The 17339-nt window shown below is 34.3% G+C and overlaps 1 protein-coding gene across 1 annotated transcript; it reads left to right on the top strand.

The window, feature by feature from the left end:
• The first annotated feature begins 7615 nt into the window (after positions 1–7615).
• Positions 7616–15846, top strand: ACTA2 (actin alpha 2, smooth muscle). The gene is made up of 9 exons (XM_053692204.1): positions 7616–7746; positions 9895–10062; positions 11051–11179; positions 12253–12363; positions 12608–12692; positions 12791–12952; positions 13643–13834; positions 14147–14328; positions 15512–15846. The coding sequence occupies exons 2-9, from the start codon at positions 9934–9936 to the stop codon at positions 15653–15655; spliced, it is 1134 nt and encodes a 377-aa protein (XP_053548179.1). The 5' UTR covers positions 7616–7746; positions 9895–9933; the 3' UTR covers positions 15656–15846.
• The last annotated feature ends 1493 nt before the right edge of the window (positions 15847–17339 follow it).

A 17339-nucleotide genomic window follows, 5' to 3' on the forward strand; every position in this document is an offset into this window, starting at 1 on the left:
GTTACGTTCCCACCTATTGTTCATAGCAAAAACATTGTTGTCACTTTCTTGAGGAATACAGTTGTTTAATAAAACATAATTTGTAAAATACTGTTCTACAAAACAACAAAAAGTGTTTCACACAATTGTATATACTGTACATGCACAGTGTGTTAATGGTGAATATGGCCTTCAAATCAGCTCACAGAAACGGCCCAGTTAGGGTCTGATTAACATGTGTTGCACATTACTATACTGTGATCCGTGAAATTATTTATTTTATTATTAATAAAACACTTCTTCCCATAGAAACCACAGTGCGCTGATTTCTGGTGATTTATTTTTATTGTCTCATAAATTAAAGTTACATAGATATTCAATAAACTAGAAAAATAATGTCTTAAAGAGACACAAAACCCCACATTTTTCTTTCATGATTTAGATAGAACATACAATTTTAAACTTTCAAATTTACTTCTGTTATAACATTTTCATCATTCTCTTGGTATCTTTGGTTGAAGAAGCAGCAATGCACTACTGGTAATTAGCTGAACACATCAGCTGAGCCAATGACAAAGGTATATACTGTATGTGCAGCCACCATTCAGCAGTTAGCTCATAGTAGTGCACTGCTTCTCCTGAGCATACCTATATATGCTTTTCAACAAAGGATACCAAGAAAACAAAGCAAATTAGCGAACTGAAGTCAACTGGAAAGTTAAAAATTGGAAAGATACCAAGAGAACATAATAGATTATATAAGCAAATTGTAAAGTTGTTTAAAACTTGTGTGTTTGATGCCCCTTTAACATTAATGCATCAATTCCATTCCAACATTTACAGCATAAAGATACAGCCAATTAGGGCAAAGTCGCTCCCTCAACAAACTCTCTAGGACCTTATAAAAGTCTCGGTTTGCCCAGCCCTGATTCCTCCTCTAATGGCCAGCTCCCAACCCTTTCCTGCCCCAACTCTTCCCCTGACAAGACGTGACTCCACCCCGTTTGCTGCCTGCTACTCTGATCCCAGATCCCCCCATTCTAGCCACTAGCCTCCCGTCCTGATATTTTCCAGGAAATGTTAGGAAGTGAAAATGCACAAATCTATTACACTCAAAGAAGCATTTTATATAATAAGCAGCTTCAAAAAATCCCTGTGAGAAAAGTACACACACATTTTGGGATAACTTTTCTTGCTCTCACGGACCTGTTGAGCAAATGCAGGTTGTAGGTCATGTACACTCACATTTGAAACGCAAGCAGTTCAGACGGTGATGTCATTCATGATGTCATCAGCATTTGAAACAAGCAGGTCAGACGGTAAAAGAGGCGTAACTAGAAACCACAGGGCCCAGGTGCAGGAATCTAAAGGTGAATTTGATACATATCTTTTTTTTTTTTTTTTTTACATTTAACGCAGAAAAAAAAATGTGAATCAGATTACATGTCTGCAAAAGGAGGTACCCTGTGCCCACAGTCTGTGAGATGGTCTGACCCCCTGTTACTGTATATAGTGACACTGTTTAACCCACCAGTACTGTATATAGTGAGTTAGTGACACACTCTGTAATCTGCCAGTGATATGGCTGGCCTGACCCTACCCGCCCCAGTACTTTATAAAGTGACCACAGTAGTCAGTGACATGGTCCAGCCCCCCCGTACTGTATATAGTGGTACTGTATAGTGACACTGTTTACCCCCCCCCCCCCCATGCTGTAGTAACAAGGTCTGTAATTTGCTGGTTCCACAAACATACACACACACACATACATGCATAAATACACACACAGTCACATACATACATACATGCATAAATACACACACAGTCACATACATACATACACACATACATACAAACATACACACACACATACATGCATAAATACACACACAGTCACATACATACATACACACACACATACACATACACACACACATACATGCAGAAATACACACACAGTCACATACATACATACACACATACACACAAACATACACACACATACATGCATAAATACACACACAGTCACATACATACATACACACATACACACAAACATACACACACACATACATGCATAAATACACACACAGTCACATACATACATACATACATACACACATACACACAAACATACACACACACATACATGCATAAATACACACACAGTCACATACATACATGCATAAATACACACACAGTCACATACATACATACACACATACACACAAACATACACACACACATACATGCATAAATACACACACAGTCACATACATACATACACACATACACACAAACATACACACACACATACATGCATAAATACACACACAGTCACATACATGCATACACACATACACACAAACATACACACACACATACATGCATAAATACACACACAGTCACATACATACATACACACATACACACAAACATACACACACACATACATGCATAAATACACACACAGTCACATACATACATACACACATACACACAAACATACACACACACATACATGCATAAATACACACACAGTCACATACATACATGCATAAATACACACACAGTCACATACATACATACACACATACACACAAACATACACACACACATACATGCATAAATACACACACAGTCACATACATACATACACACATACACACAAACATACACACACACATACATGCATAAATACACACACAGTCACATACATACATGCATAAATACACACACAGTCACATACATACATGCATAAATACACACACAGTCACATACATACATGCACACATACATACACACACACATACATGCATAAATACACACACAGTCACATACATACATACATGCATAAATACACACACAGTCACATACATACATACATACATACATACATGCATAAATACACACACAGTCACATACATACATACATGCATAAATACACACACAGTCACATACATACATACACACAAACATACACACACACATACATAAATACACACACAGTCACATACATACATACACACATACACACAAACATACACACACACATACATGCATAAATACACACACAGTCACATACATACATACATGCATAAATACACACACAGTCACATACATACACACACACACATACACATAAACATACACACACACATACATGCATAAATACACACACAGTCACATACATACATACACACATACACACAAACATACACACACACATACATGCATAAATACACACACAGTCACATACATACATACACACATACACACAAACATACACACACACATACATGCATAAATACACACACAGTCACATACATACATACATGCATAAATACACACACAGTCACATACATACATACACACACACACACAAACACCAATGGGTAAAACAGAAAGACCAACCCCTGTAGTCAGAGACACTAGTGAAGCATCATGTCACACTCACATGATATCAGTGCAGGCAGTGGCAGGTCAACATTTTTTGAAGCTGGGCTCCCACCCTCAGGGGCCCAGTCGCAGTTGCGACCTCTGCACCCCCTGTAGTTTCGCCCCTGGACGGTGATGTCATTCATTACGTCATCAGCATTTGAAATAAGCAGGTCAGGGCCTATACATAAAATATTATCGCAAAAGCATTTCTGCAAAACAAAAATTAAATAAAAATAATAATAATATGTATATAAATAAACACTTTAATGACAATGACGTACCCTCCCTTCCTCCTCCTGGCTTGCTAAAATAGCACGGTCTCGACACTCTTTTGAAAAAGTCACCCACATAGAAAGACTGGTCATTAAGGGGTTAAAGGGAGTCTACACCAGAATGTTTATTGTTTTAAAAGATAGATAATCCCTTAATTACCCATTCCTTAGTTTTGCATAACCAACACAGTTATATTAATATACTTTTTATCTTGTTCCCAAGACTGCCCCTTTAAGTTTTATGGCCACTGTCCATTTAATAGCTTCGCCTGATAACTTGCATTAATATTATAATAGTATTATTATTATTATTATTTATATTATTAATAAAAACAAAAGTATTAAAAACAATCACAGAAGGTAAATGCTAAAATTGAAATGATGTGGTAATGGTATGTTATCCCTTTATGCCTCTTTAAAGGGACGGTCAAAATGTAAATGCACATAGATTAATGACATCTTTTAATAGAAACATATTTGCAATATACATGTACTGGCAAAAATGCTTCTGGTAAAAGTTATCACTGTTTTAGTGTTACTATTTTTCTCTGCACGTGCATGAGAATCATAACTGTATATTCTCAGTGCACCAGCATTTTAAATACTGCAGCTGTTCAGAGCACCTGCAGGGCTTGTATCATGTCAGTAGTTAACAAATTGAGTCCTAACCAGATGTTTAAATCACTTTGGGCTCTCTGAGCAAGTGCTGTGTTTAAAATGCTGGTGCACGGTGCATACACTTTTGAAACAGTTATAGCTTTTATTAGAAGCATTTTTGCTAATGCATGTATATTGCAAAAATGCTTCTATTCAAAACTGAAATGCATCCATGCGGATTCCAATTTTGGCTGGAATATCCCTTTAACTTAAAGGGACATGGAAACACAAATTTTTCATTCATAATTCAGATAGAGCATGCAGTTTGTAACTTCCCAGTTTACTTCTGTTAGCTTATTTGCTTTGTTTTCTTGGTCTCCTTTGTTGAAAAGCATACCTAAGTAGGCTTAGGAGCAGCAGTGCACTACTGGTAGCTAGCTGCTGATTGGCAGTTGCACATGTATGCCTCTTGTTACTGCTCACCTGATATGTTCAGCTTGCACCCAGTAGTGCATTGCTGCTCCTTCAACAAATTGTACCAAGAGAATGATTTAAATGTGATAATAGAAGTCAAGTCAATTGTAAAGTTGTTTAAAATGGTAAACTCTAGCTGAAAAATTAAAGAACAGTTTTGGGTTTCATGCCCCTAAAAAATGCATTCATGCTGTAAAATGTGTTTGAATAATTGTAGAGATAATAGGACAATATTTTATATTTTCATTATAAATAGTTTACCTGATGCAACATGGTACTTCACCACTACCATATAGTAAAAAATATTACAACATTTCCATAATAAATAATAGAATATAATGTGTAATTGTCAGGAACATCCCTCTTCACATCTAAGGTGCCCATAGGCAGATGCCTGATACATTTTCATCCATGTGACATATTTCTGATTAAGATGTAGAGTAAACCCCTAATTATCTGCATATTATGATTAAAAACATATCTGTCAATCTTCCTACCGATTCTAACTCTTTACAGATGCAATAAAAGATATGGGTATGATTTATTAAAGGGACACTGAACCCAAATTTTTTCTTTTGTGATTCAGATAGAGCATGCAATTTTAAGCAACTTTCTAATTTACTCCTATTATCAATGTTTCTTCTTTCTCTTGCTATCTTTATATAAAAAAGAAGGCATCTATGCTTTTTTCTTGATTCAGAACTCTGGACAGCAGTTTTTGATTGGTGGATGAATTTATCCACCAATCAGCAAGGACAACCTTGCATTTCAAATAAAGATACCAAGAGAATAAAGAACATTTGATAATAGGAGTAAATTAGAAAGTTGCTTAAAATGGCATGCTCTATCTGAATTACAAAAGAAAAAAATTGGGTTCAGTGTCCCTTTAACATTTTAAAGAATTCTCCAGTGAGAATAATTCTACAAATTCCCTGGTGCAAAATTGTTTTGCCCCCCCCCCCCGAAGGTAGCTCAGTAGTATAATGAATTTGAGGATAAATACATAGATGAAAGATAGATAGATAAATAGATAGATTAGATGATAGATAGATTAGATGATAGATAGATTAGATGATAGATAGATAGATAGATAGATAGATAGATAGATAGATAGATAGATAGATAGATAGATAGATAGATTAGACAGACAGATAGACAAACTAAATAATAATAAAAGCCCCCCCCTACATTGTGATTGTACATATTCTGCACATGCCTATGTGTAGACTGGCTGCTATGGGCCCCCCAGAATTTTGGGCCCTGTTGCCACTGCACCTGCTGCACCAATGTTAGCTCCAGCACTGTCATAGATTGACAAATAAATCTGTCATTTCCTCTCCTATGTGATGTCAGTCAATGCTAACATGATTATGGACAGCTTCTTGTCACCTACACATTGACCAATACCTCCTCTCCTTCTGGTGTAGCTCTGTCTATGACATCTTTGCAACTGTGGATGCAGCAATAACTTTATCCACCTGTGCAATATTCCAGTATCTGTCCCTTTCTAATGGCAGACAATGCAGAAACCCAATCCACTCTCTAATCACATCCTGCCTTGTTGTCTATTGCAAACACCTTAAAATGGGCCTTGGAAAATCTAGACTTTCATCCTCCGATATATTTAAACGTCAGAGTCTTCTTATTCAACATCAGCCAATTCTCTTATCACATGTCCTCACTGGCAGCACATATTATGCAGAATAAAATACTGACCTAGCCTACAAAGTCCTAACTCAGCGATATGCCTTATCTCAGTTCTTGTATCTTAATACTCAGCCAACCTCCGCTGTCATTTTTTCCTTATTTTTTCAACGGTCAAATCCACTTGCAAGACATTCTCATGCTGTAAATACCCGGTAAAACTTTACTCATTACATAAGACTTTTCTCCAATTTTCACGTTTCTAATTGCACATATTTAACAAATCATACATTTTGAGAAATCTGCACACAATGTTCTTACTCCATGTGTCTTTCCATTACTCAGAGGAATCTTTACAGACTAAAATATTTGACCTACTATATAACCATCAAGCTCTAAATAATCCCCTCACCTTTGTCACTGCCACACAAAAAAATCCAAAGTAGCAGGGATCTAAACTCATTGTATATCATAAGCTTTGTTTGGATCAGTGTAGTTTATTACTGTACACCTTGTACATCACTATTCATAACTTATGAATAAAGTAAATTAATCACTGTGCATTTGCTTATTGTGGGGGGGGAAATCTTCTCTTCTGTAGCATTAAATTACTTATATTTGTATACACTTCATTCAATGCTGTATCTTTTAATTTCCTGCAATTGTTTTCACCTTGTCAAATACTTCTTGTTATTGACAGCCATCATAAATATATTCATGTATTAATTATTTGTAGTAGAGCATGTATAAAAGTTAATGTATCTCTTTCAGTGTCTAGTTACCCCCAGTGCCTAAAACAACCTAATTTATTGATAGTAAAGGATTTAAAGGAATTACTGTATCTCCCTATCATAACCAGAAAACTAATATTCTCTAAAAAGAATTACTGTCACAGCCTTTTGGAGGGGGAAATAATATTTTCCTATAGTGTGTATAGCTGAAAAGTCTACAGTAGCCATCATATCAGAAGCATTTGCCCATTTCAGTGGATATTTTTAATGCCAAGGTCTGCTTAACAGTATATTGGTGTATTTTAGCAGCTGCCCTGAATTTTTAATTTTGTTTATATTCCACCAGTGAAATCTCCTCCTGGTTCTTGAGTACTATAATGGAATGCAATGGAAGGGGACCAGGGCCCTTATCCACCCAGATTAGAGGTTTTTGTCTTGAGGTCCCTATATGGATGTGTTAGAGTGAGAGATGGGGCTGAAGTCTGTCTGGGCTCCTTGTTTGGGAAGTCTGTGGGAGGAGAAGAGACCAACAGACTATATAGCCAAACAGTTTCCAGATTTTCAGTGCACCATCCCGGAGCAGCAAACCCCAGCAAAGCCCAGTCAGGGTAAGTGATGTTTCATTTAAAGTATCATTTGAACCTGTTCTACTGACTTGACTGCTTGTCTCATTGCATTTGTATGAGCTGTAGTGCTTACAGCTTTTTACATCAGACTGCGTTTGCAGAAACATTTTATAATTCTTAATGAGAATGTTCAACTTGTAAATCTGACTATTCTAACATATTGTATATGAGAGCATGGTAGTCAATTTACTTAAAGTCTTGGCAGTTAAAGGATTTATAATAATGTTATGTTATTAGCAGGTCAGTCTGACCTCAGTTTAAACAGATAATTGTTTTGGTCTTTGGCTATAGTTGCACAGATATAATGGCTTTGTCTAGAGTAATTTAAATGATATGCTTTAAGTAAGTTTTATTTTTTAATTCAGTGCAGATAACAATTGGCTGAGAAAGCTGAATTGTACTTCAGTGTTTCCTTGAATCTTATAAGTTTGAATGTATCTGCAGACACTAATATGTCAGCGTGTGCAGAATCTGAGGTTAACAGAAAGTAAATATTTTTAGTTCTCACTGGGAATACCATTACCTGACACAGGCCTGACTTTGACTGTGACATGCAGCAGAAGGGGAATCTGCTGACAGCTGCATGTATGTTTGGAAACAAATAAGGTTTCCTTGTTAAATAGATCTATACAACTAGTTTGTAGTTCCCTCTGCTGTCTGCCCCTCCCTATAAATCTTTCTTGGCAAGAACTGAGCTTGAATTTCGTGAACAAAAACCTCTGACTTGGAATTCTATTCCTAAAACAGATATTTGACATACTATTTCCTAATTAGGAAATAGTGTGTTCTGAGCCAGGCACTTCATTCACTTTGGATAACACGATATTATTATCAAGATTCTGCAATAAAACATCGAGAAAGAAAATTAAAACAGATGTTTGCAACATTATTGTATTGTTTGGACATATTTTCTTTTTATTGGTTTTTGCAGAATATTTTTTTTTCTTTGTAAATATGACTGGATATAAGGAAGAATTAGATTCTTAGCAAGTGTATTGCTTGAAGGAGATGTCAAGTTAAAGCAAATGGAATTATATTGTTAACAATAAGCGATCATACATGTTCCTATGAAAGTTACTTTCACAAAGTGCTATATTAAATGGGATGAACAAATAAAATACAGTAAACTTTTTTTCTAATTGGCAGTAAATCCAAATGGTAAATTTAAACTTGATTAAACTTGAATTTACTTTTACTCTAAAAATGTGTTTTTATTTATTTTAAAATATATATTTTTTGTATTGCCAGAATATGTATAAATTATATAATTAATTAATGATGTGCATTGAACTTCAATTTTACCATAACATAGATTATTAAATAATTTCAGTTAATCTCTCACTCATTACCTCAAGCCCTGGTTTTCTGTGATACAGTAGTGTGTCCAGACTCACTGGATGTTAATCACTAGTACTATGTGTTTTGTCTGCAGAAGGAGTGGTCACATGACATGTGTAGATCTGTGACCATTTTTGTCTTCATGAATGGATTCACAACCTTTAAAACAAATACCTTTTTTTTATAACTACTGCTTACCTTGCTTGCACATTTTTTTTTAATATACAATAGAAAAAAATTACAGTTAGTAAGTTTAATTCTTAAAAAAAAATCTTCATTAAAATCTATATTGCTATCAGTATCAGTTAGAAAAAGTTACAATTGCAATAATAGGACTTTTTCCTATCTTTAACTTTGAGCAGACTACTAACTTTTTCCCTCTGGGCTATTAGTTTTTAAACCCTGACTAGTAAATCATAGTGATATTTCTCCACCCCTGTGTGTGTGTGTGTATGTATATATATATATATATATATATATATATATATATATATATATATATATATATATATATATATATATATATATATATATATATAATTCTGCATCTGTTTTTGGAGGACTTATTGGAAGCATTTAACTTTGAAAGCATTTAACCTATTAGCAGCCAAAGGGTTACTTTTTTAATCTATAAAAAGCTGTAAGAATATTTAGGTTTTTAAGTAGCTCTATACACTTCATATCCTGAATAATATATTCAAAGATGTTTTCGGTTACTGCATCACAGTGCAATTACAGGTCTAATTCTAAAAGAAAAAAAAAGTAATGTTGCAAATAATTTTGTTTTTTTAGGATTCGTATTTGAGAGGCTTGAGAAAGTTGTAATAAAAGATGTGCGACGAGGAAGACACAACTGCACTGGTGTGCGACAATGGTTCTGGATTATGTAAAGCTGGCTTCGCTGGGGATGATGCTCCGAGAGCCGTTTTCCCTTCAATCGTGGGTCGTCCCAGACATCAGGTAAAACATTTTTACAAAAAATTAAAATTATAGAAGTTAACTATAGATTTAAAAATTGTTAATTCAAATATAGATTCCTAAACTCATGTATACCTGTTGGATTCTAACTCACTTTACTTGATATGTTTCCAATTGTGTCATTTGAGAAAAAAAAGGATTATTTAATGTCTTTGGCTGATGCAAAGATGGTAAAATGTATTCAGCAGCAAATTAGAAATTTACACTTATTGTTTTTCAAGGCAATGCATCTAATAAGTGCTTACACATTAGTTCAACAGTGGAAGATCTGTTACAAAAATAAATGTACAGTCTGGCTTTATATCTCCAAGTTAAATTCATTTATGACTAGCTATCAGGTTACTTACACTATGTTCCTTAAATTACATATGTACCATCTGGTATGAAAGCCAGGGTGACTGATACAGACAAATTGTATATCATTTATATAAAAAAAAACAAATCTCCATTTATGGCTTTACATTTACATTCTCAATTAAATTACCAGCAACAGCAACATATTTTTATGTTCAGGAAAGTCAATGTAAAAAAGTGATTTATAATAAGAAACAGTCTATCACCCTACTCTAGTTGAAGAATTTACAGAACATACTTTTATTAAACATAGTGTGGGTAGCAAGTTCAGGAGTAATTTGTGGAAGCACTTCATCACAGGAGGTGAATTCATAGAATAAACTTCTATTAGTGATGATAAAGGCAAATAGGGGGGTCTTTAATAATGCCTGGGATAAGCATAAGGTTATCCTAACTAACTAATTAAGCTTACACTTAATGTAATTGTGGGCAAACTTCTTGGCCCTATGGTTCTTATGTGCTGTCTAAATCTATCTATGTACCGATTTTATGAACTGGTTACATACAAACAACATATGAGTATTAAACATATACTATAGTTCTTTATAATTTCATGTTGTCTCAAAGCAAAAATGTGGCAAAATTGTACTAACATTTCCTCCCCCCCTGTATCTAGGGTGTGATGGTTGGTATGGGTCAAAAGGACAGCTATGTAGGTGATGAAGCACAAAGCAAAAGAGGTATCTTGACACTGAAGTATCCCATTGAGCACGGCATCATCACAAACTGGGATGATATGGAGAAGGTAACACCACCAATACAATGTTATCATATTTTTATATGTGCATTAATAAGTACAGAAGGTTATATAGTAGTCAGATAAGTAGTATTTAGAACTAAAATTACTACCACTACAGTAAGCTACCACTACTGTCAATGTTTTTGCATTTTCTGGAGTAAAATCTCTTGGTTGTTCCCAGAGCAAAAGTAGTGGTGGGTTTTCTATTTCACTAGTGCCATTTCTACCTGTTTACAATCAACTGAGATGGAGAGACTGATAGTTATCCTTTCCCATTGGGTAATCCAAGCCAGAGAATATGCACTTGTGCAGCCTTCCTGTACAAATATGTTTTTTTTCTGTACAACAACACTGTGGTGACCATCTTAATAACCTTGCCACCAAAGTTGTAAAGGCAAATTCATAAACCTTCTGTACACTGGGAGTCCTGTTTTCCAGAGGAGTGGTCACACCGAGGGCAGACATGATGCAGATGGAGCCCATGGTTTTAGTGCTGCCATCTTGGCCATCTAGATGTGTGGGCCTGGTTTCATTTGAGACCCCTGTATTTATGCCCCTGGCTGTTCCAGTTTTAATGAGAGTGAACAAGGGGAATTTAGAGATCACCCTAATAAAATAAAAAAATATATCCAAATTTAAGATCTTTAGATTATTGAAGAACATGGACTTCTACAAATTGCATAAAAACAATTCCACTATCTTCAAGCAATTTGCATATAAGAACACTGATAATAAAATATGGTTGTTCTAGAGATCAGCATATTAGAAGGTTCCTTATGACCATATGTGGATAACCATACAATTGTGCTTATTAGGAAATGATACAATCCTTCGAAATGCTAATATAAGTTCTCTCCCATTAAACAATGTATGTTAACCTATGAATAAATGAAAATAGTACACAGCACATAAGTCAGTGATAGAAATGAATATGAATTCCATATTAGAATGGTAACTTGTTATTGACAATGTAACATTAATACCATTGTTGCCTAAGCAGTTGACAATTTGATAATATTATAACTATAATATAATTATAATATAAATATTCTAATATTAAATTGATACTTTCTTGTTAGATCTGGCATCACAGTTTCTACAATGAACTGCGTGTGGCACCTGAGGAACACCCAACCCTTCTAACTGAAGCTCCACTCAATCCCAAAGCAAACAGAGAAAAAATGACCCAGGTAATGGATTTATAAACTTGTGAACTAGACTGGATATAAATCTGTGCATCCCTCTTAAACGTTCATTTCACTTTCCTGGTAAATCTAATAGAAATGTATTATTATCCTTTTTTATCACTAGTTACTATGAATACTATTGAGCATTACTGAACCTGTAGATATAATAACCTGTGAAGAATGTCATCAATATAATGTCATCTAAGGTAAAAAAAGTAATACTTTTCTATGGTGATTTTCTTTTCAGATAATGTTTGAGACATTCAATGTACCAGCAATGTACGTTGCTATCCAGGCGGTGCTATCTCTCTATGCTTCTGGCCGTACAACTGGTAAGTCTTCTATATATTTTTTTATTTTACTTAAAAACGTATAATGCATTTTTTTCTACAGGTAAATTAATACAACTTTGATTATTCATTTTTTAAAGGTATCGTACTTGACTCTGGTGATGGTGTCACCCACAATGTACCAATTTATGAAGGCTATGCCCTTCCTCATGCCATTATGCGTCTTGACCTGGCTGGCCGTGACCTTACAGACTACCTCATGAAGATCCTGACTGAACGCGGCTATTCATTTGTAACTACTGGTGAGATGGAGTTGTGATTACTTAACAAACCTGAATCACGTATGCAAAAGACATTTATACTAGTAAATCTTTTTATAAAACAAAGTAGAGTCATTAATCGTAATGTATTTATTACCACTTTTTATCTGATAAACATTCCATATATAATGGCACAATGTCAACAGTCATCCTTCCTTCCTGAGGCCTAAAGTAGAATTCATGGAATATTTTCCTTAATCATCAAATGTTAGTTTATTTAAGGAACATGGAAGCCCACATTTTTTATGATTTAGATAGAGCATGCAGTTATAAACAACTAACAAATTTACATCTATTATCAAAGTTGCTTCATTCTCTTTGTATCTTTTGTTCAAGCAGCAGCAATGCACTACTGGGAACTAGCTGAACACATTAGATGAGCCAATGACAACAAATACATGCAGCCACCAATCAGTGGCTAGCTCCCAGCAGTGCATTGCTGCTCCTGAGCCAACCTAGGTATGATTTTCAAAAACCAAGAGTAAGAAGCCAATTAGATAGGAGAAATAAATTGGAAAGTTCTTTAAAATTGTATGCTTAATCTGAATCATAAAAAGAATTACTGTATAGAGTTGTAAACACCATTCCATCTAGAACTCAATTACTGGATAAATACAGCTACATATATCTAAATAATAACATTTAATACAATCACTTTTTTCCTGGTAACAGCTGAGCGTGAAATTGTCCGTGACATCAAGGAGAAACTGTGCTACGTAGCTCTGGACTTTGAAAATGAAATGGCTACTGCTGCCTCTTCCTCCTCTCTTGAAAAGAGCTATGAACTTCCGGACGGTCAGGTCATCACCATAGGCAATGAACGATTCCGATGCCCAGAGACTCTCTTCCAACCATCCTTCATTGGTGGGTTCATAACAAAGAAATATTGTCATAGTTATATGAAATGGTTCATTTATGCCAAAAATATATCCTGTCCACGAAAGAAACCATAACTATATATATATTACGGTTATATATATATATAATAATTTTTATATTTAATATTGTTGAATGTAAACTTTCTATGCATGTGGATATTCTGTATTTTATCCATATGAAATTATTTAGAAAAGATGCATACATGATATTTGAAAAATAGTTCATCAGAAATATTATTCTCAATAGACACAGAATTGTTATTTTGGTTTAATATGATCAATATTTTGTATTAATCAGGTATGGAATCTGCTGGTATTCATGAAACAACCTACAATAGCATCATGAAATGCGACATTGATATCAGAAAGGATCTCTATGCCAACAATGTACTGTCTGGAGGTACTACCATGTACCCTGGAATTGCTGACAGAATGCAGAAGGAGATCACTGCCCTAGCCCCAAGCACAATGAAAATTAAGGTATTTTTATTTTCTTCCCTTGTTAATTAATATGCTTAAGTCTTAGAAAATAAAAATATATAATTTAATATAAAAAGTATGACAAAATAATCCAAAATACGTTACTTTCCTACTGCTTCAAATTGTCACAAACGTGGGCCATTTTCAGTTCTTGGTTATAAGCAGCAAGCGTTTAGATTCACCAGTAATCTTTATGCCGCAATCTGTTTGTACCACTCATTGACACACATCAAGTAAACTGAGATTTACAGATAGTATCCTCTCCAAATGTTGGACTTTTCCTTTGCTCAGTAGAGCTTACTTTGAGATGTTAAAAGAGGTATAAAATCACTTGTTTTATCCAATATTATCTGCCCATTTTTTAATTGTGGCAATAGCAAGTCCTGATGTATTGTCTATGGTTTTCAACAAACATACAAACACTATATCAGTAGTTGTGTGTCCACAGCTTTGATAAACAGTCAGTTAAATATGAACCACTGAAGTAACCAAAAAAAAAAAAACACATACCAATATACCATTCAGTAAATTGTATTCCAGTTGACATCTAACCACAAGGTAGCACGCAATGTTATCATTTGCTGTATTCTTACAGAGGACAGAACATTATATTTGTGTCCATAACCAGTAACAGTGAATGATAGTTTTACATCTGTGTCTTTGAGTGACCAGATAAAAAAACTACAAGAAAAACTAAATCAATATACCCTGTCACATGTTTAATCATTCTCTTAAAGGGACATAATACCCAAAAGTTTTCTTTCATGATTCTTCAGATAGAGAATTCAATTTGTAACAGGTTTCCAATTTACTTCAATTATCAAATCAAATCATTCCTTGTTGAAGAAATATCTAGATAGGTAGTGTCCAAGTCTGTAGAACTACATGACAGGAAACAGTGCTCTTGCAAATGGATAACATTGTTGCAAATCTGCAGCAATATAGTACTGCAGACACTTTTCAACAAAGGATAACAAGAAAACAAAGAAAATTTGGCAATAGAAGTAAAAGGGATAATAAGTTGTTTAAAATTGTATGTTCTATCTGAATCATGAAATAAAATGTTTAGGTTTTATGCCACTCTTTAGAGCTTCTAGAAAACATATTCACACACTTTTATATTATTTTACATAATTATAGAGTTTTGTTTCTCTTACAATATTCTATTTCGTATTTTTCACAGATCATCGCTCCTCCCGAACGCAAGTACTCTGTTTGGATTGGTGGATCTATCCTTGCTTCCCTGTCTACCTTCCAACAGATGTGGATCAGCAAACCAGAATACGATGAAGCTGGACCCTCTATTGTTCACCGCAAATGCTTTTAAATGTCCTTTCCTTTTTTTATATATATATATATATTATTTTCAATTCCAACATGTAACTGTGAGTGTACTTAGTTGTACATGCCCACCATTTCATTCCAAAATATGTCTTAGGCTCTGATTGGATACAAGATAATGTTTTTTTTGTTTGTTTTATTTTGATTAAAGCTTAAAATATGCTACCAGTAACAAAATGTAATGTATTTTGTTTCTAAAAAAAATGGTTTGTCTATGTCTCCATCTTGTGGTGAAAATAAATTATGACACACACAAGCACAAACAATACATTTTCTTCACATGGTTGATAAACTCAGACAAGTGTAGGACATTTCTTAGGAGAGAATGTATGAAAAGAACGTATTCATTAACACTTTCTACAGTATAACCATATCTAAGCATACAACAAGCTCTGCTGATCCAATATGCTGATGCTATTAAATAATAATTTGGACTCTTTATAAAATAATTAAATTAAGAATACAAAAGTTTCATTCTTTTCAACAGATAATTTATCTATCAAGCACTTGATTATATCAAGAACTGTAATGTGATTAAATCAATCAACAAAATAATACTTAAAGGGACACAAAATTCAAAAATAAAAATTTCTTGGTTCACATTCAATATTAAAAATAACTTTTCAATTTTACTTCCATTATCTAAATCTCTTTATATGCACGTTTTCTGAGGCACAAGCTACTGCATGTGCAAGAGATTGCAATGTATACATATATGAGTCTGTGATTGGCTAATGGCTCCAAATAGAAATAATGATTTGTTCCAGCCACCAATAGTTAAAAGACCTTTATTTCTTCATTAGTGGGGTCTTAGACAAACATACAACGTTTCAGACCTGCTATAGGTCCTTAGTCATGTACATACATGACTAAGGACCTATAGCAGGTCTGAAACGTTGTATGTTTGTCTAAGACCCCACTAATGAAGAAATAAAGGTCTTTTAACTATTGGTGGCTGGAACAAATCATTATTTCTACTTGGAGTATTTGCAGGATAAGGCAGATCCTGGGTTCCGTGCCCCACAAGCCACATATCTGTTGGTGCTGTTTTCCACACTTTGCTTTGAGGATTGGCTAATGGCTGTCACATGATACAGGGAGTGGGGAAATGGAAGAAATTTGTCGGGAAAAAAAATCTGCAGCTCATTTAAAATTCAGAGTATGTGTTATCCCATTGTCTATTTATTATGCAGTTTTTGATTGTGCAATTACACTGTATTTAATGGTCCTTTAAAGGGACAGTCAACACAATTTTTTTTATTGTTTAAAAAGATAGATACCCATATCTATCTTTGCACAACCAACATTGTTATAATAATATATTTTATAATATTTAAACCTCTAAATTTCTGCCTGTTTCTAAGCCACTAAAGACAGCCTCTTATCACATGCTTTTTTATTAGCTTTTCACAACAGGGTAGTGCTAGTTCATGTCAGCCAAATAGATAACATTGCATTCACGCCCGTGGGTTGTGCACAACTCAACACTAATTGGCTTAAATGTAAGTCAATAGATAATAAATAAAATTCATGTGATCAGGGGACCATCAGAAGAGGCTTAGATAACTTTTAATTAAAGGGATATGAAGCCCAAAATGTTTATTTCCTGATTCAGATAGAGCAAACAGTTTTAATCAACTCTCTAATTTACTTTTATTATCAATTTTTCT

Source organism: Bombina bombina, chromosome 9 (assembly GCF_027579735.1).
Source record: "Bombina bombina isolate aBomBom1 chromosome 9, aBomBom1.pri, whole genome shotgun sequence".
Taxonomy (NCBI): domain Eukaryota; kingdom Metazoa; phylum Chordata; class Amphibia; order Anura; family Bombinatoridae; genus Bombina; species Bombina bombina.

Excerpts from the sequence above, each read along its gene's own strand:
- ACTA2 (XM_053692204.1), top strand. The coding sequence starts at position 9,934 with ATGTGCGACGAGGAAGACACAACTGCACTGGTGTGCGACAATGGTTCT. Across the intron at positions 12,364-12,607 it reads ACAGAGAAAAAATGACCCAG|ATAATGTTTGAGACATTCAA; the intron begins GTAATGGATTTA and ends TTTTCTTTTCAG. Across the intron at positions 12,693-12,790 it reads TGCTTCTGGCCGTACAACTG|GTATCGTACTTGACTCTGGT; the intron begins GTAAGTCTTCTA and ends CATTTTTTAAAG.